This window comes from Topomyia yanbarensis, chromosome 3 (assembly GCF_030247195.1).
Source record: "Topomyia yanbarensis strain Yona2022 chromosome 3, ASM3024719v1, whole genome shotgun sequence".
NCBI classification, from domain to species: domain Eukaryota; kingdom Metazoa; phylum Arthropoda; class Insecta; order Diptera; family Culicidae; genus Topomyia; species Topomyia yanbarensis.
This window is the reverse complement of record NC_080672.1, coordinates 425,366,421-425,392,937: the sequence shown is the minus strand read 5'-3', so window position 1 is coordinate 425,392,937 and position 26,517 is coordinate 425,366,421. Positions and strand designations below refer to the sequence as shown.

Here is a 26,517-nt window from a genome sequence, read left to right as displayed (position 1 = left end):
GTCACTTTTATTCAAATAAAATAAATAACAAAATCATCTGAATTAAATCATCTCTAATAATGATTGATCCGAAGCCCGTGGAAGTGATTTTTATAATGAATCCAATGAATCTGCTGACGGGACAGTTTGGGCTAAGTGGATAGCGTCACTGGCTGTTGCTAGGTCGATGTGTGCTGATCGTGTCCAATTCCGACGTGGCGTATAGTGTGTATATAGTTGATCGTGTCTAATGCTGGCATGGGCTATCATGTAATTATATATATATATATATATATATATATATATATATATATATATATATATATATATATATATATATATATATTAAATGATATAATCTAAACATTACTGTATTATGGTGGAACGGTATACAAAATAAGACACATTATAATGTGAATCGGAAAGGTAACATGATATTTGAAGGCAAATCTGACCTTCATAATTACAATATATTGTTTGAGGATGAAGATTGCCTCGGTTATGAAGAAGGCATGATTAAGTCAAGTGTGTTTAACGTCCACCAATACAACGCTGTCTAGAAATGGAAAAAAATTATTTGAATTCAATGATGTGCTTAAAATTGTTTTCATATCAGAGCACGCAAATGTTTATCATGACTTTCCGCTGTTGTACTTTATTTGGCTGGACAGTTGAGGTCAACTTTAAATCGTTCGTCTGAGCCCTCGCATTTGACAGCAATTGTCCATGTGACAAGATAACAACATATCGTCACAATTCTTTAATAATGTAATGTTGCACAGAGGAGTAATTTGGAACAAGTGTCTGTCAAGGGAAAAACGATTATATATTCAGAAGACGTACACATTGAACTTTGCCAAATCCTGAGGGCTGTTTGTTTTCCTTGTGCCTTTGTTTTCATTGTGTTTTACTCAATAATACAGAAACACGGGGAAAAATTGTTCACAAAATCGTGAATAAAGTACCATGAATTATGGAACAATCACGTTTTTACGATACGAAAACAGGACCATGAACAGAAATAATGTGTTTTATAATTATGTTCAATTTCCCTTCAGTAACGCCAGAATAACGCTTTTATTAGTGGAAATATTGGTTTTTGTTTTGTGAACTTCAGTCACGATTTTCGACCTGTCACTAATAAACCGATTTTCTGTGCGTGAACTAGCTCACAATTTTATGAACTTTATTCATAAAACCAAAGGTTGGGTTGTGTTGTTATTTATACATTTAGGAACATTAGCTCATAAAATCAAAACATTGTGGACATTTTCTCGTGAACTATTTCACAAAACTCAGAATATTTTATTCATGAATCCATTCAACCCTAGTGAACTAATTCATGATTTCTAATATGTTAGTCACGATTCGATATCCGTGTTCGTGCAATAGTTCACAAAACCATGAAATATTATGCATGAATTTGTGAAATGGTTCATGTGAAATAAATCACAAAGGTATAAAATATTATTCATGTATACGTGAACTACTTCATGAATCCTAGTATAATAGCCACGACTTATCATTCGTGCTCGTAAAATTGTTCACAAAATCATCAACTACTATTCATGTATTCGTGACCTGCTTCATGATTATTAATAAATTATTTACGATCCAATATCCCTGCTCGTGAAATATTTCACAACATCATGAAATATTTTTGATGGTTTCGTGCACTGGCTCATGATACCTAGTAGAATAGTCACAACTTACCATTCGTGATCGTGAAATAGTTCGCGAATTCAAATTATTATTTATGTATTCATGAACTGGTTCATGATTCCTAGTACAATAATCACGTCTGATCTATATTGTGTGCTTGTAATATTTAAAATATATATTGCTAATGATTTTCAATGTTATTCCATTACGTCAGTAAATATGCAGCGAAAAAAGTGACTTAAATATGCTAAACATAATTATTTAAGTTTGAAAAAATCACAAAAAAAATAATCGTTCTTTTACATCTTGTTTTCAGTTCCAACTACTCTTTTTATCACACACATATACGCACATTGGCCCATTCTTTCTTGTATTTTTCAAGTAATTCAACGTGTATTTGATAATCCATAGTATTTCGATGGGGACGCGTGGTCGATGATTAATTCTTCTTGGAAAACATTTGCAAAACTCCCGTTAAGTGTGAAGTTCTATATATGAGAACGGTGTACATTTTTCCGAGGTATAGAACTGTGTTGTTAAATCTTAATTATAATGTACTTGCAAAAAGATTTATAACCATATTAAATTAAATTTTTTGTGCGACCTAAACCGACCGCAGATTCGTTGAGTACCTTAATTTTTCGTCTTATAAGCGAGTTTTTTTTTGCAAAATTTGCATCTATTCCGCTGGTCTGTGAAAATCGTAGAAACTTTGAAGTACGCCAAAAATTCCCACAAAGCTGCATGCTGAAAAGCTAATCGCTATTTCTAACTCCTCAAATCAACAACACCAAATTGTTCACTAGAGCACATCATTTGCATCCGTTTCAATTTGTCGTCGATGACTGTAATCACACCGAATATCCCCAGTTTTTTTTTCCATTTTGGCAACCCCGAAACCTAAATCAATACAAAAAACAGAGATAAACAAAGAAACTCTAAGATAAAGGAGGCACCGGTTGGCTCCCCTACATTCAAGGCCACCCCCACCCAAAAGACCGCTGACGGACACAAATCCAATCGGATAAACGATGTAAATAAGTTCAAAGACTTTGCGAAAAATCCGACCCTTGTTTAAGGAAACGAACCAGCGAACTGCAGATCCCTTCCAAATTAAATTGGATTTTTATTTGGGTGGCGTGGTTCGGTCGGACATCCGAATCTATTAAGGAAAAGAATCGTCATCTTTTCGTGTGATGATCGAGGCTGATGTTGAAAGGGGATGTTGTTAAGTGAAGTTGGCGCAGTAAATATCGATCTGGTTAGCATACGCGAGCGACGATGTCACGTGATTCCAGCAGATTCAATTATCTGGTAATAAAAGAATAAAATACCATTCACTGTATCTTGATTGATTTTGGCCTGCTTCGTATTACATTGCTTTTCCGATTCCGTGTCTCCGAGAAACAAAGCACAATAATAAAAATCATATGACGCATGATTTGACATTGACATCCGCTGGGACAAACGTCGTGTAATTATAGGGGGTTCGGAGGGCAAACTATGCAATAACATCAACCCGTGCACGGGTTGGCAGTCCCTTCCGGGGTCGCCAATATTCCGGCTTGGGTCGGGGTAGAGGCATGATTGACTGTCCCTGAAGCCGAGCGAGGACGAGCGAACGAGCGGATGTTTGCGCGAGGTGGTTTGTTGAGTCAAACAAAGCGTGGCCTTTTTCGTTGTGCTTGTGTGAGTGTGTTTGCTCATTTCCTACTGCCAGCAGATGGCTACATAGGGGAAATCTTTTTTTATTGAGACCGAATCGATTGGACATAATTGGGATAGGGTTTGTTTTTGGTTAGGAGTTTTGCTGACGTCGTGTGACAGACCATTTACATTTATAGTCAGTTTGTGAAAAAATCGATACAAAAATGAACATCGTGTAAATGATTCTCTTTATTTTGGAATTGCTTCTGCTTTTAAAAATTAATGGTATCCTTTCTGGTATCCCCAATCGTAACTTTTCCCAGACATCCAAAGAAATCAAAGCTACCTACGAACACAATCTCTAATAAATTATTCAAATCTACTTTTTCTTTCAGATCCGTGCCGAAGTGACCCCGGGAAAGCCCTATCATTATCGTCGTTTTATCAAAGCTTACATTTTTAATGACGATCTGACAGCTTCTGTTCGGTGCCAAACGGAAACCGGTGATTGTGCTAGAAAGTTGGTGGTTAACCGTGTCCCTTTCGAGCAGCTCAAACTGACTGACTGAACTCAATGAATGACAAGCTGAAGGCAATGAGAATTAAGGCGGCCACATACCTGATCCTTAATATTAATGAGTTTTCGAACTGAAGGGAGGGGTGGAATCTTTCCCGGAATTTGCTTAGTTTAGGACTTTGAATTATTGTCAGTCTCAAGTTCGAAGCGAGAAGTGATAGACAAAGTTTATTTTAACTTAAAGTACGCCAAAAATAAAATAAAAACACGTGCGCGTAATTGTGGAAAGTGATTTGCTTCGTTTACCGACCGGGGTGTACAAAGAAATAAAGTAATTATTTTGCTACCAGGTTTTTATGTGTGCCCCTGTAAGGAACGGGAAAAAGTTTCGTAAGACATGTTCTTCGAGTTACAGGTGAATTTCCCTCGAGACGAACCCCTCAAAAGTTCCGCTTAAACAATGTGAGAAACAATCGCCTGAACTGGGGGAAAACTTTTGTGACACACTTAAGTGGGAAGAGATTTAATTCCAAACGTAAATCCCACAGCGGATGATGTTGCTCCAACTGATAGACTCCGTGGGAAAGTAACCACACTGTGAAAAAGTTTTTGCTGTGTTCAAAGGAAAGGGCGCCAAGCAGGAAAAAATTAACGAAAAAGGCAACCCAAATGTCGAATGCATGAAACATAATGGATTACCTGGGCAACTTAAAATGGACCTCTACAGACGATTGAAGGTCTTCCCGGTCGTCGCCTTAACATGGGTATGCTTTGCTGCAATATGCTGTGTTAATTTGACGGAGGCGAGAATTGGTAAGTACCCTGATTATCACTTTCCCCGTTTGTTTACCGAGTTTAATCTATTCTTGAGTTTTATGAGGAAAGTTACACAATACTTCAATTAGGAATCAACTTTCGCAGATAACAAATAACAAATAACGCTTAAAGAGCAATTACCTCAATAGTGTACTGGCTGATACACCAAGCTGCATCCACTGATATGTTGATTACAACTCTCTTCAGATCTCATTTATAATTAGTAATACGAGAATAATAAAAAATCGAAGTCTGCGTAGACTTTTTCAAAGAACCCCCCTCCCCCGTCGCAGACAAACGCAGACTTTTGTTATACCCCCGTCGCCCTGTGAGTCTACGTGGTTTATGAATGGCCCCTGAGAAGAATTCGAAGTGGGCATATTGTTCTCTTACACAATTGGCATTCAACCAAACTTTCTCCTTAGGGATAGATATGGTTGATTAGTGTAATAGTTCATATTTGAAGCTTGTCTTTAAACTTTCAAATCAATTCAATTCATTCGATTGTGAACTGAAATCAGTTTTCACTTGAAGATTTAAAGACGATTCAGACGATACATCAGCTTCCATCAACGTCAACGGAACCTCACCGTTCCGTCAGAATAGGTTAAATGTGATTCTCTTGTGCCCGTTCACACGTCAAAACGTTCCGTGCCGTTGATGTTTTGTGTGAATGCCTCCATTTAATTGCATGTAACTAATCTTGACGTTCCGTACTGGTGACAGAAGACTGATGTATCGTACTTTATAGTTATAGCCCTCAAGGTGCTACATATACGAAATGCGCACTCATGTTTTTGTACTCACTTAAACACAGCTTGCACATCCTGACTTGTACAAGAACTTGTACAGAAGCGCATGAGTTTGTACAACGGCGTTTGCGCGGTTTGCACAGAAGAATCTGAGGGGATATATTTGAACAAAATATTTCGTCTGATGTTACTTATTGTTAGATTTTCATAATTTGACCATTGATCGATTTAAATAATTAACAAAAAAATGTTGTCAATATTTTTTGTGTTTTAACAGTACGCTAATGAAAACATGTAAACCTGTAAAAATGTGCTAAATTTTCACAAACTAGGGTAAGACCTACCCTAACACAGACCACATTATTATACTCATGACAGTCATAGAAATCACATTGTTTGATATAAAAGGAATATTTCTGGCCGAATTCTTCGATTACCATTTCTACGCTGGAAGCAAGAGTAATATTATTGCTGTTGCTGCTGGTAAGATTTCCCAGTTCGAAGACCCAGTCTGGATTGCACAGCTGATAGCGAGATTCCGAATTGCTGGTATATAGCGTATGGATGAACCGTAATGACAAGGCTCAATATGAAATTTCCAAAAAATCCATGATCTGGTTCAGAAAATCTGGGATATTGCAGAAAATCAGTGAAAGTGGCAACCTTGTCACCAGGCGAAGGCTTCAGCAAAGGGATGATGAAGTGATTTTGTTGTTATTGAAGAAGGCTGCATCGCAAAGTAGATAAAAGGGGTTGTCATATTTCAAACGTTCTCATTTGACATGAACTGTTAAAAGGAAACATTCAGTGATGACTCATCGGAACCACAAAATATATAAGAATTAAATTAGAAAGCTCCTTCTAGTAGCTTGATTTACCTTTGCGCTTGTTTATAATTAATTTATGTGCCTTTACCAATGAGTAATAACATTTCAAAATTATATCAAAATTATACATTAGTGACCATCCATAAATGACGGAGCATTTTTTGAGTGATTATCAACACCCCTCCCCCATCGTAGCATTTCGTTACAAACCTCTGAATATCCCCATGGTAATTACGTAGCTTGATGGTAACTCTACCCCCCCCCCCCTCCCTTGTCTCGTAAATTTAAAAAAAAAATAAAAAACGATGTTAGTTATCCCCCTTTAAAAAAGCTAAGTAGAATGACATGACCCTACCCCCATGTCGTCACACATCATTACAAAATACAAAACTCCCCCCTCCCCCATATAATGCTACATCATTTACGAATGGTCCCTTATATTAATAAAAATGCGTATCACTGTCCAATTTTTTTCGTTCATTTGTATCGTTCCACCGCAAATTTTGCAGCATTGGTATTAGAATTTCAGGGCAAATTATCTTCTGTTTCTGATAATGAAAGCATACAACAATTTTTGTAAATATTTCAGATATTTTGCAAATTATTGACATCTAATAAATCTGAAATTCACACAAGATGTTTGCTGGTGTCTTTGTTCTTGTGATTTTGTTTCAACTTAGATGGTCCCTGCCCATCCCCAAACCAAAATGTATTGAATAGAAAAAAGTGATGCTGACTAATTTAATTAAATATTGTACAACATATTTTTGGAAGAAAGTTTTCTAATCAGTACATTGTGAACTGATTAATTTAAGCACTATGAGAACTTTTGAAACATTATGGGAAGGGAATCTTGTAACTTATCTCTTATACGAGATCCCATAGTTGTAAGATTGCATAAAAAATAAAATAACGGCCTGAATTATTATGAACTCTTTTTTGGAGAGATGTTCCAAATTATGAATTAGGGACAATTTTTTGATGACTCCCAAGTGCATGTGGCGACAATTGTCAGTGTGCGATTGCTTTCATCAGCCCGCATCGCCCCCATCAGTTGGCGCTATTGCTGACCTTGACTTGCGTTTTCATGCGCAGAACATTACATTTTAATTCCGGTCAAAACACACCTGTTACGTACAACTTCAGTAATAACCTAGGGAAACTGGTTAAGACCATTGATGTTTCTGTTTTACTTCAATGATATGATTTTAGTACTGAAAACTCCTCGACGAAGATGATTTCAAAATATATCGCCTCATCCGCTCTATTTATTGATCCTGGAGTATATATGCCCAATTCACATGGGTCCAGAGGTAAAGTGATTTATGAACGTCGATCATCTTGAGTTCTAGTCTGACTTCTTAAATGCAAAATTATCTTATGATTCCACTTTTTGAGTTTTACATGTTTCTAAATTGTTAAATAATCAATAATTCATTCGTCGCTTAGGTTTTATTTGATATTTGCAGCTGTAAACACAGGATGTCCATCAGCGCGTGCTCTTGAAAAAACCGATTTCATTCACCTATCACTGAAATGAGACATTTCTTACACATATCACTGTTGTATTATTCATTAGTTTGCCGAACACTCGCAAAATTGGCAAGCAACTAGATGTGAGATAAGCACAGTTCCGAGTCCTGCACGAATAACACTTCGAATAAACTGAATAAATTAAAGAAAATAATAAAACAAATAAAAAATTTAAATAATTGTGAAGCGAAAAAAATAAAAAAATAAAGTTTTTCATAAAATGGATAGAATGATTAATATAAAATCAAATTAGCTCAAACGAAAATTAGACAGTATTAAAAAAGTTATGAAATTAAAAGAGCAAATTAAATTGTTTCAAGCCAAAAAACAAGAATAAAATGATTAAAATAAATGAAATAAATAATATGAATAAAACAAAAATGAATAAATTAATAAGATAAATAATATCATTAACAGGATAAAATTGACCCTTTCATACCTAATATTTTTCTAGCACATATATGGTTCCAAAACCGTTTTTCTTAGAAGTGTTAGAGTAAAGAAACACGAAAAACTTGTTTTGATCAAGATAGATGCTTATCTAGCAGTATGAGAAGCTGCTCAATTTTTACATACCGATCCTTAATACACATCTCCTGCAAAGTTTTCAGTAGTTCGATTGGACAGAAGAGATAGCCGAAAGCAGTCTACATTGATAAAATTTATCAGTTTTCAACAATATTTGAAGACAACGAAAATATATTAAAATATAATTTTTCACCCATAACTGAAAATGTCTCTGGCAGCACTGTTCCAGTGAAATCCAATCAGAACAATTGCAATAACTTTAGTTCTACGGATATTTCTTGTAACTATTAGCGCTCAAATGAACGGTTATAGTTACAATTATTAGTTTAACTTCCCTCTCGCAGGTTGATGGGATTGACGGTATTGTAAACATCATCAAGCCACAATATATTCAATAGAGTTATCTAAATATAAGGACCTTCGCTCTTTTTAGTTTTTATTTGCACCAAATTCTACTACTATAGGTTAATTAGTTCTCATGTTAATAATCCACCAAACATTATGACTACTGAGGATTTGATTTATATAAGAAGCCCGCTTCAAGATGTTGATTACAATACGCCTCGATAGTGGTGTGTCGAGGAGGCCGGGAGGGCTGATATGAGCCTTTTGTCTGTTCTATACCTTTCCTCTATTCACCAGCTCATAACCAACAATCAACCAGTAACAAATAGATAATTGAGAAAGGATGTGCTATGTGTGGTGATTGGCTATTCAAGTATTAGTAGTGTTTGAAGTACTAATGTATGTCTCATGTGATGATCATAACTTCAGCTGTATCTTGTACCTATCTAATCTATTACGTCTCTCATATATTGTCTTTTATTTCTTCTTTTCGAATCCTATACTGCCATTCTACACCCGCCTTCAGCTGGGTCAACAAAGATAGTGATAGTTAACGTCTTAACACTCACACATTCTCAAACGCGGTCTTAGCGGGAACCTACAAAAATGCCATCGTGCACGCGATTACGAATCGGTCACGACCGAAAGTCTATCCTTGATCCTAGAAGCCTAGGTCCATGCCTTCAGCTGGACCAATTAAGAAAATACGCCCATACCTATTAGACAACACGTCTCATGGCGACATGACCGGGAACCCTATCGATATAAACGATCCCACTCTCTGCCAGAATTCAAACCGCGCACTGAAAATTTAATATCAGACTCACGGTTCGCGCAACCATTCAAGAACACACGTTACAAAATCACGTCAGCGCACAAACGTTAGAGCCCCTCGCGATTTTCCAAGCAACATACGAACTCGCAAACATGATTACACCCCGGTGATAAGGTGAAAATCTCAGCACTCATAAACATACCAACACGATCTCAAGTGTCAACCTACAAACTCCCGCGCTCGCGCCATCATGAATCGGGATCGTCCGGAAGTATCTATCCTCGGTACAAACAATCTAGGTCCTTGTTAATTAATAAAAAAAAATAATAAAATTGAAAAATAACTCCCATATCCACTAGACAAAACGTTCCATGGCGACATGACCGGAAACTCTAGTGATATGGGGTAACTCTCTCCCTGTCAGAATGTGATCCGTACACCAAAACTAAAGATCAGAATGACGGTCCGCGAATATATGAATCGCCGCAGGGTTTCTAAATCGAATTTATACACGCGAAGTCACATACACGCGAGCACACGCGACAAACACGTCAACATACGAACGCTTAAGCTCTTCGCGATCATCTACGCACACCTATGCCCGCGATCGCGTAAACTTGATAACACTGCGGCAATTGTGTGAACGTTTTAGTACTTACGAAGTTACAAACGCGATCTCAAACGCCAACCCGCAAATGCGCGATCATGAATCGGTCACGTCCGGAAATCTTTAACCTTCATTCTAGCAATTTAGGTCCATACATTCAGTTGGACCAATCAAAAAAAAAAATAAAGCTCATATCCACTAGACCACGCGTTCTACGACGACATGATTGGGAACTCTAATGATATGGAAGAACCCACTTCCTTCTGGAATCTGAACCGTACACAAAAAATTAAGTATCAGATTCACGGTCCGCGCGCGATCATTCTAGAACACACGCGAATATGCGAAAGGCACACGGTTATGAAATAGAATTTATGCACGCGAAGTTACACGTTAGCACACGCGACATACAAACGCACACGCGATCGAGCACATTAACGTACAAATGTTCGAGCCCTTCGCGATGATACACGCGATTCCGAGTCCCTACGCCCGCACATGCCTGAACCGTACAATGAATATCACATTCAGAATCACGGCCCGCTACAATTGGCCTATTGCAGTGTTTTATTGGGCGACATTGCCTGTCTCGTCTGCAAATTGTAGTATGTGATTCTGACGGGGAGCCCTTCCGAGAACCTAGCTCTACAGCTCCAGTAGGACAACTCTCGAAAAAAAAAATATTAGTTTAACTTCTTTGTGAGAAAATCTTGTCTAACCCAAAGTTATAGCTGTTTGAAAACGTGGTTGTTCATAAATAGCAGCTTTGCAAAGGGTTAATATAATCAATAAAATGACTAGAATGAATTAAATAAACAATATGAAGAAAGTGATAAATGAATAAAAATGTTTTCTTTCTATATATTTTATCTTTTTTCAAGCAAGCAATGATGTTAGACAATAAAGTAATTAAAATAAAAAAAAATCAGTGATATTAAAAAATAATAGAATTAATAGAATAAATTGTGTCTAATTAATGTTCTAGATGAAATGAATAAAATGAATGACTGAACAAAATTTGTCAGATTATTGAAATTAATAAAATATGTGAACCCGATAAATAATATAAAATTGCATAACACGAAAAAGTGAATAAAATAAATTAAATGAATGATACGAATAAGATGCATGAGATAATAAACTGATCGGAATGCATACAAGGAATGAAATGAATACAATAGATTAAATGAGGTCAAATAAACTAAATGAATCAAAATAATGCTAAATGAAAAAAGCAATTAAAATGAAAGTCAAATATTCAAAATGAAAAAAATAAACAAAACGAATATAATCCATGAAATGAAAGATCTGGAAAAAATGAGTATATATAAAACAAACTTAAAAAAGTTAGTTAAATGAAGTAAATGAATAAAATGAATTCCAAATCTAATGTTTCAGAATATTCTGAAGTGTTTGTGAAAATCCCTTTGCAAAGAGAACGTTTTCGTTCTTCACCGGCCAAACACTCGATATAGAATTTAATTGAATTGGAGTTGATGTAGTTTTCGGTTTTTGGTCATATGACTCTCCTTAGTGCAACGTTTCGAAGGAATAGGCACCTCATCTTCAGAGAAAGCAGGGTTTGAACATAAATTAGTTATAGTTTGCTCATAATACAAATATTTTGCAAATTTTGCCAGGACCTCAAATATTTTGTTTTTCAAGTAGAATGTAATTTCCGCAAGTGGCTCTGTTCTACACTAAAATGGAAAACTATTTATAGGGAAACAGAAGACAAAAATGTGTTTGTTTTGTTTAACCAGAGCAAATACATCGCAAGATTAAATTGGCTTGGATAGTTAACAAATGTTTCAGATTAGTTGAAGATCTTATGACACATCTTAGAAATGGATTTGGAAATATCAGGATAGATCTAAGTCGTGACATTTGCCACGAACACGATTGGCGAGAGTCGACAAGTGAGGAATGGTAAATGATGGTTGGTGCTGTGACATTATTTTTGTATATAGGGCGAAATTTTGATTCCTTGCATCTTTATTATACATAATGCAACTGATAATTTTTACGCCATAATTAGTATAACATAAATGTTGCAAAAGAAGATAAACTTTCACTAGAATTTTGTTATTCAAAAATCCAGTTGCTCTCGGTGAAGCTACGAGAATAATATGAATATGAATTATGTTAGAAATCTATTTTCTCAATACAAGATGGATTACATGATGATCTGTGCATCCAACGTCTATCTCATGACTGAACGCAATGCTAAATCTAACGGATAAATACATCATTTTTGGAAAAAAAAATTCACTTTGAAGTGAATTTACATAATTTTTAGTCTTTGAAGTAAACTTGCTTATTAATTTTTGAGAAATAGTTAATTAATTTTTAAGTAAATTCACAAAATGTTTTCGGAATTGAATTCCTTGAATCACACAGATGTGTTTTCATAGCATATTCAAAATCGGTTTAGTTTTGACCCTAAAACACCAGTAAAGCCATGCTATGTGTGTAACAGTTTCATTTTTAGTTAGGGAAAATTGGTAAGCGAGGAATAAAAATACAAAATGTTTAATATGTCTACTGTTCGTGAACGGATTTTGACAATCTATAGCTTGTTCGAAAGGTATCTAATTATATGCACATAATATGACTGCATTACTTTGTTCGAAAGTTATCTGCTTTAAACCCTTTGTTTTTTGACAAAATCATCCATGTCTCGGAAAGTAAACAACATATCAGAAAACAAAAATAATAGTGTCAAATGGCAACGTTAGGCTATTCATTTGAAACGGATTTCGTTAAGATCGGTTCAGCGATTGCTGAGATAATTACATGACATTAGTGCACATACATACATACCCACACACACACCCACGCTCACACACACATACATTGTCCCAGTTTGTCGAGCTGAGTCGATTGGTATATGAGACTCGGCTCTCCCGGCCTCGGAAAAAGTTTTCAAAGTTTCTTTTGTAAGAAATGTAAAAACTCGTTCGCATATTTGATAATAACAGTTTATTTTTCCAAAGCATTCGGAATCTTTTAGAAACGTTATAGATGTTATCAATACGTTGGATTTTAATTTTACATAACGTTTAATTTAACGAAAAAAAAAAATTATTCCCAAAAACGTGAATCAAGTGCCGTGAATTCTGGAACAATCACGTTTCACGTTACGAAAACAGGACCATAAACAAAAATCATGTGTTTTATGATTATGTTTCATTTTTAGCCAGTTAGCGCTATTATTTGTGATGTTATTTGTTTTTGTTTCTTGAGCTTGTCTCGGTTTTCGCCATACCATTATTAAATCGATTTTCTGAACAAGAACTAGTTCATAACATTATGAACATAATTCATAAAACCAAAGGTGATTTTATTCATAGCTTTTGGAAAACATATTAACTCGTGAACTATTTCACGAAATCCGGAATATTATTCATGAATTCTTTCAATCATCGTGGACTAGTTCATGATTCCTAATATAATAGTCACGATTCAATATCCGTGCTCGTGAAATAGTTCACAAAATCATGAATTCTTATTCATAGACATGTAAACTGATTCATGGTTCCTAGTATAATAGTCACCTCAGACCATGCGTGGCCGTGAAATAGTTTAGCAGATCAGAAAATATCGTTCATGTATTCGTGAACTAGTTCATGATTCCTAGTATAGTTTTCAAAATCATAAAATATTATTCATGGATTTGTGAACTAGTTCATGGCTCGTAGTACATGATTCACGATCTATCTTGAGTGCTTGTGATATTTAGAAGACATCTGTAATCATTTTCTAATCCATCAAACTCTGCGTCTTGATTTTTTGCGTGAACTATTTCACAAAATTTGTCGTGAAATGTCGTATATTTATGTACATTCTATGGCGAGTAGTAATAGGTGCGAGTAGCAGATATAAGAAAACTATTAGGACCTCGAAATTATTCATTCGATAAGGTTCAATTTGATGTCTGAACAGAAAACGAAAACTGTACTGAGTATCAAAAATATATTATAGAGCCACGAATCTTGTTCGTGATATAGTTCACAAAACATGATACCGCGAACTATTTACGGTTTTATGAACCAAATAATATTGTCACGTTACTCCAGTAAAAATACGATAGTAATTAAACATGAACAGTAGTCATATTGCTGCTCGTGTCAAATTTGAATGTGCGCTCAAAAATAAAACATCACCACAAAGTGGATATAAATTACGACAAATGTGGCTATGATCCTGAAATCATGAACATAAATCACACTGCACTGTCAGAAAAATCCGGTATTGTACTCATGAATAAAATATCTCAGTAATGTGATGAGAAATTACGAAAATCGTGACTAAGCTCCTGAAATCATAACCATCGTATGGGGTGGGTGTAGCGTAGTTGGTAAATCGATTGCCTTGTACGCAGCGCACCCGGGTTCGAGTCCCGACCCCGCACATAGGGTTAGAAATTTTTCATAAGAGATTTTTCTAACCCGAAGAGGCGAATGACCTTAAGGTTAAAACCTCTATAATCGAAATAAAAATAAAAAAAATAACCATCGTTTTAGTTGACCAGTTTATCCCCAAAGTATAAACAAGAATCATAACAAAAACTAAAAATGTCCACAGAACAACCACAGCAACCCAACCAAAAATTGCAACGTAACGCCATGTACATTTTGGCGCGAACTAGTTTTGTAAAAACACACATAGTTTAATGAATACGAGGGTTATTATCCGTAATTTTAGGAACTTGGCGACAATTTTCGTACATCGCTCAATTCACGAAATCGTGATTTTTTATTCATTAATTTATGAGCCGATTTTCTCCGTGCACCCCGAAGAGTTATTGTCATTCTTATACGGCTTAAACTGTAACTCTTTACCACACTGGGTTAGGAATCATAATATGTCCTTGAGTTTCAGCTCTCTGTACATAGGTTCATCTATGTATGTAGAACCATAAATCTGAATACATAATTGTAGGGCAGTTACATATCAAATGGTATGAAATCTCGCAATCGGATTCACACAGATCACACGAATAATACTCAGCACGCAGAATACTAGCCACAAGATATTTGAGTTTGCAATGTCCATTTAGTGCTCTGACTAGAAAACTGCAATTGCGGTTGGAAAACTGCAGTAAATTCTTTGATATTTTCGGTCTCAACATTGACATTTTCCGACTAGATCAACGAAGTCAGTTGCAGTGCCTGCTCTAGCCAATTCGTCCGCTCATTCCTTTCCAGTAATACCGGAATTAATGGGTACTCAAAAAAGGTAGACAGCATTTGAAATGCAAAGTTCTTCGGTTTGAGTTCGACATGCGATTACTTATTTCGATTTCGAATCTGCCGAACTAAGTATTTTCAGGGCAGACTATATGATAACTATAAAACATTTTTTTCAGAAACTTCATATTTTTAAATTATTATTACTCGGAGTTCCTTTCCAACCAATTTTTCATTCGAAATTCTATTATTTTCAGACAATTCTACTCTAATCTGATGAATTATTATTATTATCAGTCATATATTATGTGGAAAAATCTAAGGTTCAGCACAATCAAAAGACTTTCCTTTGCAAAATGGATTAATGTACATTTCTTATTTTCAATCCCTCCCTTTCAGAAAAACTAATTATCGGTAGCTACACAGTTTTGCATCATGTTTTCAACAAGTTCTTGAATAGATGCCTTTTTGCTAGAAATATTTACCTACCACAAGTTTTACTGAATCTTCTCTTCATAGTTTATAAACGTGGCATCCGGTTGCTTTTTGGGTCTTTACCAAATCAGACTTTCTCTACACTTTTAACGATATTGGTAAATATTTTAAAACTGGTGATAAATGTAAATACTAAATAAATTGACATTGACAGTTCTTCAATACATAAGTGTTACCAAATGTTGGTAAAATTGTTGAACACTGTGGTTTGGCTATCACGCCAAACACAATTCAATTTGTGTTTGTTTTTACTGATTTTTTTTCCATTACTTACTTCACCTTGAACTAAACAAAGTCCAGCACTGGAACATCCTGCCAACTCGGAACTTGTTTTTCTTAGTTCAACCATCTCCTACATTCAAGCATTCAGTTACAAGATCTAAAACTTCTTGCTCACTGACATCAGTTTTGATGTTCGAACCAGGAAAATCGTGAAATTATCTCTCGTAACTTTCCCGGAAGACATTGTTTCCGAGTTATTTTCCGTTTTTGGAGAAGAATGGTGAAGTGCTGCGTGGAGAATTGCATTTCATTTCGCATTGTAAAAACGAGCACGATTTCATGCATTCGACTAGGTCAACACCGCTAGCAGCTAGCTATTCGACACTATACGTCAAACATTCTATTCGGGCATTCCGGAATAAATCCAGATCACAAGACATTAATGATAGTATTCTACTATTGTACGGTTGCTTTTGCGTTTCTTTCGAGCCAATGTAAACAAACAATTCTTCTTTAGGAAGGCCAATACGGTTTTTGTGGGAGCAATAATGTTCATCAAACAAGTCTGCGTGGTCAGGACCAGGGAGTCAATTTGCTGCGATTATTTCACCAAAACAAACGATACACACAGTATGCGACATACAGTTTGTTCTGTCGCGCAGCAACACACAACCCTCAGAAGCAAGAAATGTACACACAAAGAGAATTTGAGATAAAGCAATGTTGCATGTGTTGTGAGAGAATGATACATTGCAGAGAAAGTTTATTCGTGACAACCATGCGTGTTTCAGTACGCTTGTCCACACAGAAGAGCAACAAAATTCTTCTTTGTTTTTGTCCCTAGTTCCTTGCGATCATGACAAACTTTTGTTGGGACATTTTATTGAAGCAGATATGGGTTCTTGGTCGTTGCGCTGTATGCGCATCTCGCAGGCGGCTCGGTAGTTCATTTATTGGTGTACGCTGCTCGGACGGTGAATAGTGATTTTCAACGATTGCTTATCAATTTTTTTAGATATAGACGTTCATTTAGCAAATCATAGAACAATTTAATGAAAATTTAATCATGGATTGAATTTAATAGAACTTATCTGTAAATAATTACTACTCATTCTAGCTTGGCATATTTCTTTAAGTTTCGATGCAAATTGTGTGATTCTTGTGTTGCCAACCATGAACATGGATGGACACAATCAGTTGAAGTGTGATGGAAAACGTTATTCAACTGAAATATTATTACAGTGACGGCCTGTTTTATCAGCTCCATCATCTAACCAAAGCGAGCATAGTTTATTTTTTTCTATTTCGTAAACCTATAAAGCTATTTAAATATTCTTCTATAGTAAGGGGGTGGTCGTAGCGTAGTTGGTAAATTGATTGCCTTGTACGCAGCGCACCTGGGTTCGAGTCCCGACCCCACACATAGGGTTAGAAATTTTTCATAAGAGATTTTTCTAACCCGAAGAGGCGAATGACCTTACGGTTAAAACCTCTATAATCGAAATAAAAAAAAAAAAAAAATTCTTCTATAGTCCCTAAAAATAGTCTAATAAATATTTCTCATTATTTAGATTAATTATCATTTACACATTTTTAAATCTCATAAACTCCATCAGGCTATCATATAAGCCTACGTTGACGCATAGGTATCTGTTAATTTCGTCACTCAAACAGGATTCTCGATAGCGTTCCGCATGTTGCCGTCGCAAATCACATTCTCCAAGTCCAGCATGCCCATGGCTGTTTGCGTCATCGTAAATTTTCGCAGTGTAGTTTACCATCATCAGAGGAATTGATTTGAATTGTGACACTACATGAACATGAATTTTGGTCGAATTCATTTGACTTATAAAATCGGGAGTAGACAAAATTCTTATGCTTCTGAAATTGATATTGATCTTAACTTCTTCATGCCCATGTTGTTTATAAACAACAACGTTTTTAAATACCTACAAGGTACCATCCATAAATGACGTAGCATTATATGGGGGAGTTTTGTATTTTGTGATGATGTGTGCAGACAGGGGGGGGTAGGGGGTCTTTTTTAAAGGGGAATAGGGGTTGACCTGATGTTACGACAACCTTACCCATTTCATCTAACATCTTTTTTTATTTTTTTTTGTATTTTTTACGGGTCAAGGGAGGAGGGTTACCGTCAAGCTACGTAATTACCAGGGGGAGTATTTAGAGGTTTGTGACGAAATGCTACGACGGGGGAGGGTGGTGTTGTAAATCACTCAAAAATGCCACGTCATCTATGGATGGTCCTTAACTTTCGATTTAGGCAAAATTCGCTCACAAAAACAAGTACGACTAATAACTGGGACTATTAGGGGAACTGGGGGTAAGATGGACATATTAAGCATATACTGAAATATAACATAGTAAGAGCATGTTTTTGTCAACATGTAATACTCTATGTTGTAGGTCCATATATTGGCTTTGGAGTGCCCAGAGGAATTATATTACAAAAATCAATAACTAGCATTTTTTAAAGAACTGGAAAACGAAGAAATATCTGCAATTTTTGCAGACTGCGGGTGAAACGGACATATGGTGGGGGTAAGACGGACATGCTGCAGAAAGGATGATCACAATGCAAAATATTAAAATTTACTGTTTCTTGCGTATGTTTAGAATGGATTGTGGTTCTTCTTAATATATATGTTCAATTCGAGGTGAAAAATTACGTTTTGTGGTTCGATTTAGAGTTGAAGCCAATGATGTATTTTCTAATATCGTTTTTGTCGTTGTCATAAATTAACGGGCACATTACCGTACATTCTGCAGTCTACTGCATGTGAGACTTCAGCTAACTTGAAGGTTCTTCACGTTTCACTGCTTTAATTTCGTTTCTACGGGCGAGACATTCATAAAAAGGATGAATCAATAGAATTGATCAAGACTGTCCGTCTTGCCCCACCAGTACACATATTTTTTAAACGTTTGTACTTATTCACGCATAAATAAACTTACCTGTTATTTTCCACGAAGGTGTCACTTAATAGTTACTTTATCGAAATAAAGGAAAAAATCCGCGAAAGAATTGATTTTTTCATCGCTAAACCTTAAAATCGGAAACTTGAAAATTACATCCGCACGAAACTGCACTACTGATTATCAATATTTGCTTAAATTGTACACGTTTAGCAGTATTCAAGGCCTACTAAGTGTTTCATAATTCAAGGTTACCCATAATGATAGGGAACACATACAATGCAATTGAAGTTTTAATGTTATATCCCTAAAATAACCATGTGTCCGTCTTACCTCACCTGTCCGTCTTACCCACAGTTCCCCTACCTTTCATTTGAGCACCAATAGTTGTAAAGCATTATCCGTAGAACTTAGGATATTGCAATTTGTGAGATTGGATTTTTATAAAGGTGGTATCCCAATCAAAAGGGCATAACTGATTTATAACACCTGGAGTTATTTATTTCAAAAATATTTTGAAACAGAACCTGTTATAGATCGCTGGTTAGTTGTTAAAATAACAAAAAATGAAACAAAAACCTGGCTAATTGTAACAAAATTGTAACAAAATTTGATATGATTTTATCAAAGTTAAAACTAAATGATATATAATTTTTTTCCAAAAGTATATAGGTATTCTGTGAGAATTAGATATAATCATCTAATGACAGTGACCTGTAACAAACGATCAATTCATAAATTGGTGGTCTCATAATAGATTATGTTATAATATTGATAGTATAGAAAACTACCCGCAATCCACTTTCAATTCCGTTATCTGAATATAACTCCAGTTGTTATAAATATCAACCATAGTTAAAACAATGTTATTGTTTTGTTATCCTCTTCTGATCGGGATGGTATGCTTCAATTTTACGGTGAATAACGACATTTTTGAATTTTTTCTTGTACACGCAGAGTAATTTCGTCTGGTTGAATCAAATATATCATTTTTCAACTCAACAATTCGATTTTTTATATATAAAAACACTTAAAGTTAAATCAAAAATGTTTGCTTGTTAATCCGAAAAAAACATTTTTTTTATTTGAAATATAAATTGTCGGTTCAACAAAAAAAATATTGGCAGATATTGTATATTGCTAGCGTTATCAACAATTACCACCATTTTGCTAAAAATTAAAAGTTAAATGTTCGTCGTAAAAATTGCCGAACATGTTGTGGTGAAAGAAGTGTCCGCTAATACAACTGTGGATATCTTGGACGGATTTCAGTAATACGAAGATACGGTTGAGTGCTTTATCGGTGAGTAATTTATTATTTGTTCTTGAATATTATTTTCAAGTTTATGTTCTCTGCAGCTCGTACACGATTTGAGGTGAAATTCGTTTATGAAATAAATACCTGGAGAAAACAACAGATATTTTTTTATTTTATTTATTGTTTGCAATAAGGAAATAGATTTTGTATATATTGTGTTTTTTGTATTGAATATAGGGCCTTCATACCCTTGCCAGGTTTTTAATTTCCGTTGGCCCCTTTGTGTACTACAAAAAAAGTGTTCGGATACTCATTCGTATGACTCTTCGCTCAAGCAGCAACTAATCATCCAATAATAGAAGAATTACTTAGAGTAAACGGTAAAATTTTATAAATGTAGAAAGTATCAAATATAAATTAAATATTTGAAAAATATTTTTGATTTCTCAAATATTTATAAAAAACGTAAAATCTTATTGAACCAGATTAGAAGTACAGACCAGATTCGATTATCCGTAAGGTGCAGAAAAATTTCGCTTAATAATAATAATCGAATCGTCCGGATAATCGAATAAAAAAAAGTTTTTTTTCTTCATGAAATATATTTGTTATATGTTGAAAAACAGTATCTAAGGTACATGCATCAATGTTTGACCTATGGTAAATGCATTAATGTTGACTTATGACTTATGGACGTATGGACGAGTATCGATCACTTTATATTCTATAAAGTGAAAGTAAGACATGTAATAAGTTATTTAGCTAACTTATTTTATGTTAAGGTTGAACAGCTGATTGATTTTTATAAAGATCTAACACACGGTGTGGAAAAAAATTGCTTTTTTCATTTTCGAATTTTGCCCATTCTCTGTGCAACCTTAAAGTATTGTGTTTGATTAATTTGGATTAATATACTTATGTTTCGGTGAATTCAGACAGAAATAACAACTGAAAACAACAAAACTTTGGGAATCCTCTAAGAGAAGCAACATGCTAGATTCCACTGATAAGCCCAAAAATTTTGATTCAAAACCATTCAACACAAATCCAGTAATGGCCGCCTGCTGAACGGTCTGCTGGGCGTCGCCTAACGTTGGTCCAACAAAGAACCAGCATTGCACAATTTTGAAACATGGATTTCTTAAGCGGATGAATTTTGCACACGTTGCGAATATCAAAAATGTCCAACTTTTTATGCGCACGACACCAAGAAGCGTGCGTTGTTGAATCAGCAGCAGTATCATCATCGTCATCATGCGCTCTAGAGATATTATTTAGCGAGCCAATCAGAAACTAGTTGAATCTTGGTTCTTTGATATTTTGGCTTTAAATATGCTTGTTCAAACGCATTAAATTTTCAATTTGTTATACATCGTCGCACAGTAAACTTTTTTCTCGTATTTTTTTGGTGGAAACATAATCCAGGATCTTCATTTGGCCATTGTTCGGCAATCTACCGAGTCGCTTAACCCTCCGGAAGTCGCACTTATGACCCACTGAACGAGCAGCCGCTGGAGCCCTAAAACGATTTCGCTAGATTTTCAGAACAGCGTGCACTCAGTGCACTAGCGCGACTGCCGGAAGGTTAAAGGCTGTTCAATGCATCTACTTCGTAAAAAAATATTAGCGCTGTTCTTTTCAAAGCGGTGCACAATACTGACTACAGTGAAGATCCTATTTTATTCGTCCTCTTGTTTGTCCACTTCCGATTTTTTCTACAACAGAGTTTGTCAGCTTTTTGAGCCGATCTTGTCAACCATATTTAAGACAACGTCTTCTGATTGAATTCCCCTATGTTACACGATAGAATCAAAACGAAAGCCTTTGCGTAAGTGTGTTAAGAATTCAAAATGCCGATACTCCTCAAGTATCAAAAAAATTTCAATCTTTTTTTCAAACTGATGCGGTAGTAGACTGATTCCGAAGAGTATATTAGGGTTTTATTTCATACCTTAGATAGTGCCAAACAATCTGATTTCGTCAGTCGTAAATACACAACGGGGCTCACAAAATCAGTCATTGTATTCATTCTAAAAATTACACAGAAAATCACAGGCATCTACAGGAAAATGTAGTTTGTAGCCAATTGATTAGGTGCATCAAATTTCATAGCACACCGAATTGAATTTAAATATTTGTTGATTAAATAAAATGTCTTTATTTTTTCCTAATTATTGTAATTTTCAAGAGTTTAAAATTTTGTGCTTCCAGGAAATGTAGCTGACATCAATTTCTATGGATTTTTGTATTTAAATATAAGTATAGCAAAAAAAGTTATTTGTTGAAAATGCGAAATTTCTATATTTCCACGTATTTTTGTGAACAAACACTTTATATAGAGATTGGAAGTAGTTTTATTAGTTATATTATTACATTGTTATTGATATAGCTAATCAGTAAAATAAATTCATCAGAAAAATGGCATTATGCTAATAAGAAAGATTCGATAACACTGTATAGAAATTTTTTCTTACATTCTATAACTTTAGACATTGAAAATGAACTCACCACCCCAAAATTAGCGTAACATGTGATTTTCAGCCAGATTAAGCAACAGTTTTGGTTTGGTGGTTGGTTTGGTTTGTTCGGGAACCCGCCACTGTGCGACCACATGAGATTTTTCAATACGAGGATTTTGCCAATTATTTTAAGATTTTTTTAACTGTGTTAAATAAGAGAAAGGCACAATTACAATAATGCTTGGGTGGTTTAAAACAGATTGTTCATAAAACGAAAAACTGGTTTCCATAACACTGATATAAGAAACAATTGTTTTGACAAACAGTGCTTTATTATTGAAATATAACTTCGTACAGCTATTCTAACAAATATTTAGTTGGGACATAACGCTGCCAATTGTATTATACAATTGAGTGCTACCGCCTGAATGTTAAAGCACGTTACAACTTAGTGGTATCAACGTATGATGGTCATCGCGTCGTTCTCACTTTGCCCGGAATGAAGGAAGGGTGCCGCACTATTTCAATAATTACGCGACCTGCAATCGATGGAATGCGTATAAATTGGCATCAGCATTGCTTCTTCCCAAAGAATTAATGTAATAACAAACATGACCTGAGAATTGTGCAATACTTCTGTTTGATCGCAGCGAAAATTGCAAGCTAATGCCCCAATTATAGCACTAGCAAAGGTGGCAGACGCTGCTCTAACCAATGGTTTCTAATGAGTAGAGTGATAATAGAAACAGTAAAAAAATAAGCTTATCACCCTACCTGCATAAAAATATATGCTCTTAAAACTATATTCCTCATAACGAACCAACCTACTTTTTCAAAACATACAAAAAAATCCCAAACATCGACTGCAAGTGAGCAACGAAGGCACATCTTATTGAGAGGATGAAAGAATGGAGATAAGATCACACACCACGATGTAGCGTTGCTTGAAATGTTAGAACACATAGCCAATGCAACACGTTACTCATCGTCTTCTTAATACGATATACGTTTGTTGCTAGCCGGTCGTGTTGGTGACAATATATTCATGATGTTTGTCTTTGTTGTTTCAAGTAAGCAACAAAGATATGTAGCAGAGAGATTTTGTCCTAACAAAAATGTATTACGACATTATCTTTGTTATTCACTTTGTCTCGTTTTTGGACTCCCTGGTCAGGACCACTGATTCAGTAAGTGCGAAAGCTTGCAATATATCATATATTTAAAAAAAATGATTCTTTTTTTATTAATTTTTTTGACATTTTTTGTGCGTGTGATTATGTAATCAAAGACGTTACAACGAAACTAAAAATTATTTGCCTGTAGTATTTGTTGGGGTCCTGCCCTAACTATGCGGAATCCTAGTTCTAGTTCAGTGTGCCAATGCATGAAGATAGCTGTGAATCTTGCGCCTTTTAATTCTGACAGATGCACGAAAGTGCGGCATATCACTTAATTAAAATTGTAATACATAATGATATCTCACTGTTCATATCATGTTATTATTGTACGTTGAAGTTAAAACGTACAATGCAATATAACTTTACTTGACAATAAAGCTTAATTAAATAAGATATTTTTGACGTCTCAACAGTCCGAGCGAAAGAAAACGGGTAAGAAATCAAAATCCTTCAAGTGAATGACAGTAATTTGAAAAGTATGCAAAGCGATCATGACAGCTTACATCCCGTGTCTTGACTTGAAAAACTATTCCAAGATTAATCGCAACACCCCCGGCAGCAAGACAAACTTCACTGTTTCATAAAAGTATGCCGTAACAACTTGTTTAATTATCCTGTTTATTTCCACACATCGTCTTCGTCGTCGTCGTCGTCGTTGCCATCGTCAACATCGTCATCGTGCCCATTAAGTAGAGAGTGCCAGCTTGGTGCATTATCGCAGCAAGCAGGACAGCATATCCCTCTTGATCCGATCAAGACCATAAAGGTTGCGACGGAAATGGATGACATCAAAATCTTGCCCCGGTCTTGTTCATACACAGCAAATCCGACGTCGGAGGATTACTTTGGACATTAAACAGCAGGAGATGTTCTGTCACGACAGTACCGTTGGCCGGAACCGACCACCCACCGTCAAGGATTGACAATCCAACTGCTCCGAGTTGCAATTAAATTTTGTCCGGCGTTCGTTCGAGAAACATTAAAGTGGGAATGCAATCATCATCTCTTCAAACCCGGACAACGATTCAGCTCAGGCTAGATACTTCAAATTGTTGTTTGAAAGGCGACCTCTGCAAAGGGTTCGCCGTCGGGATGGCGGGAGAGAAACTTTTCCGTCCGGGGCTCGCAGACGTAGAAACCAAATTGTGCACCTGGAGCAAATGTTGATTATAAAGTAGTGAAAGATGAATGTGCGGATATGACAGCAAACAGCTAGTGCCGGGTTGAGTTGAAATGGGTTGAGCAGGCTTCAACACTTTGTCCGGGATTATGCTGCACACTTGCTTAACTACATGCAGTCAGCAGGGGTAAGTTCTAACGAGCTTAGATAACTTTGTTTGCGTACGCCGAGATGGTAACCCCCAGTGTATAATATATGCACACGATGTGGTGTAGCTTTGCCTTCCCAGCGATGAGAGATTATCCTACAATTTCGGGCCCCGAAGTGAGCGATGGGGCAATTTAAAGAGTATATGATACTGCTTGTGGTGTGTTAATGTGGACGGGGTTAGTTCATGTTCATAGTAGCAATTTTATTCTTCTTAGATGGTAAAATTTTGTTTCAGTGTGACGAAACCCGCTTATATTAATAACAGATGAACGTTATTTCGTCAGCAAAAGTGATTAACTGCCATTCATTTATCATTCGACGAACGCTTATTAAATAATTCATAAATCAATAAAGTTCTGTTCCACAATAAACACAATCGTAACCAAAATAGCTTAACTACTTATCTTCTCGCAGACAATAAAGAAACGCCAAATGTCTTTTTAACGACGACTTACGACGATGTGTGTAGCTTATAATCAAGTTAGATACATCTGTTGCCTTTGTAATGGATATGGCTTTGTGGTGGGGAATAATATGCTTCTTTAAGTAGCGTGCCAGCAGCCTACCGGAATAAATAATAGGCTTTTCTGGTGCGGTCATTGTCGTTTGTTAGAACATTTCATGAGGAGCTGTTTGATATTGAAGCAAAATGTTCGTCTGAGTTGGATTTTTGGTTCGATTTTGGATGGACATTCTGAATACATCCAACCATCAACCTGATCATCACTAGTGCATCTGAATATATTTTTTTTTAATTTGTCGATCAATAATAAGTATGCACAAATAATTAGTAAGAAATCAACCGTGAATGTGTAGTGTTCTTGAGTGCTTCAACGATACAGTTGACTCAACGACCGAGATGGTTGGTCAGAGCAACACTTTTTTGTCAATTTCACATCTGAAAGCAAGAATAAATACAATTTTTCTTACGTTCTTGATGACGAATTTCGCGCCAAATCGTATTCAGAGTTGGCAGCACCCTCTCAGATTCTAGTGAAACTTTCTGTACATGAAGACTTTGTCACAAAAAGCAACTTTGCATATTTTGTTTTTCCAAAAATTATCTAGACTGTCTTTTGAAAAGGGCCAAGCATTTTTAACCAATTTTTTTAAATGGCTATAGTCTAAAAATGACAAATCCTACAAAAAAATGTTGTAAGAGTGGTTTTCACAAAATTAGTAATATTTTCAAATAAAACTATTGAAAAAATTCTTCATTGACTCCTACACTGAAAAAAAATCGATTTTAAAAATTTAAAGTCGATTTACAAAAAAACCTTTTTGATTTGGCTGAAATTTTGTTTCAAGATAGATAATTATGTTCCCTACCTACCATCAAAAATTCAAGTTGGGCACTTTTAAGGAAAAAAAAGTTATTTGAAAAAAACTTTTCCTTGTCCAAACTGAGTTTTATTCTTCAGTGTATTTTTATCGAAAACTAAACCAATGAAAGTCATA

General features: G+C 35.5%; 2 protein-coding genes across 3 annotated transcripts in view; both read left to right on the top strand.

Moving 5' to 3' along the window:
• The window catches only part of LOC131688409 (uncharacterized), a 29,789-nt gene extending 25,932 nt beyond the window's left edge, over positions 1–3,857 (top strand). The window contains exon 4 of the mRNA XM_058972614.1: positions 3,684–3,857. Within this exon, the coding sequence (XP_058828597.1) occupies positions 3,684–3,857 (174 nt within the window). The remainder of the gene's footprint in view (positions 1–3,683) is intronic.
• LOC131691160 (acid sphingomyelinase-like phosphodiesterase 3b) overlaps positions 1–26,517 on the top strand; it is a 331,188-nt gene that overhangs the window by 78,773 nt on the left and 225,898 nt on the right. For both annotated transcript variants that reach the window (XM_058977361.1, XM_058977360.1), the window contains exon 2: positions 3,684–4,618. In XM_058977361.1, coding sequence (XP_058833344.1) covers positions 4,486–4,618 — 133 coding nt within the window. In that variant the 5' untranslated portion in view covers positions 3,684–4,485. The remainder of the gene's footprint in view (positions 1–3,683; positions 4,619–26,517) is intronic.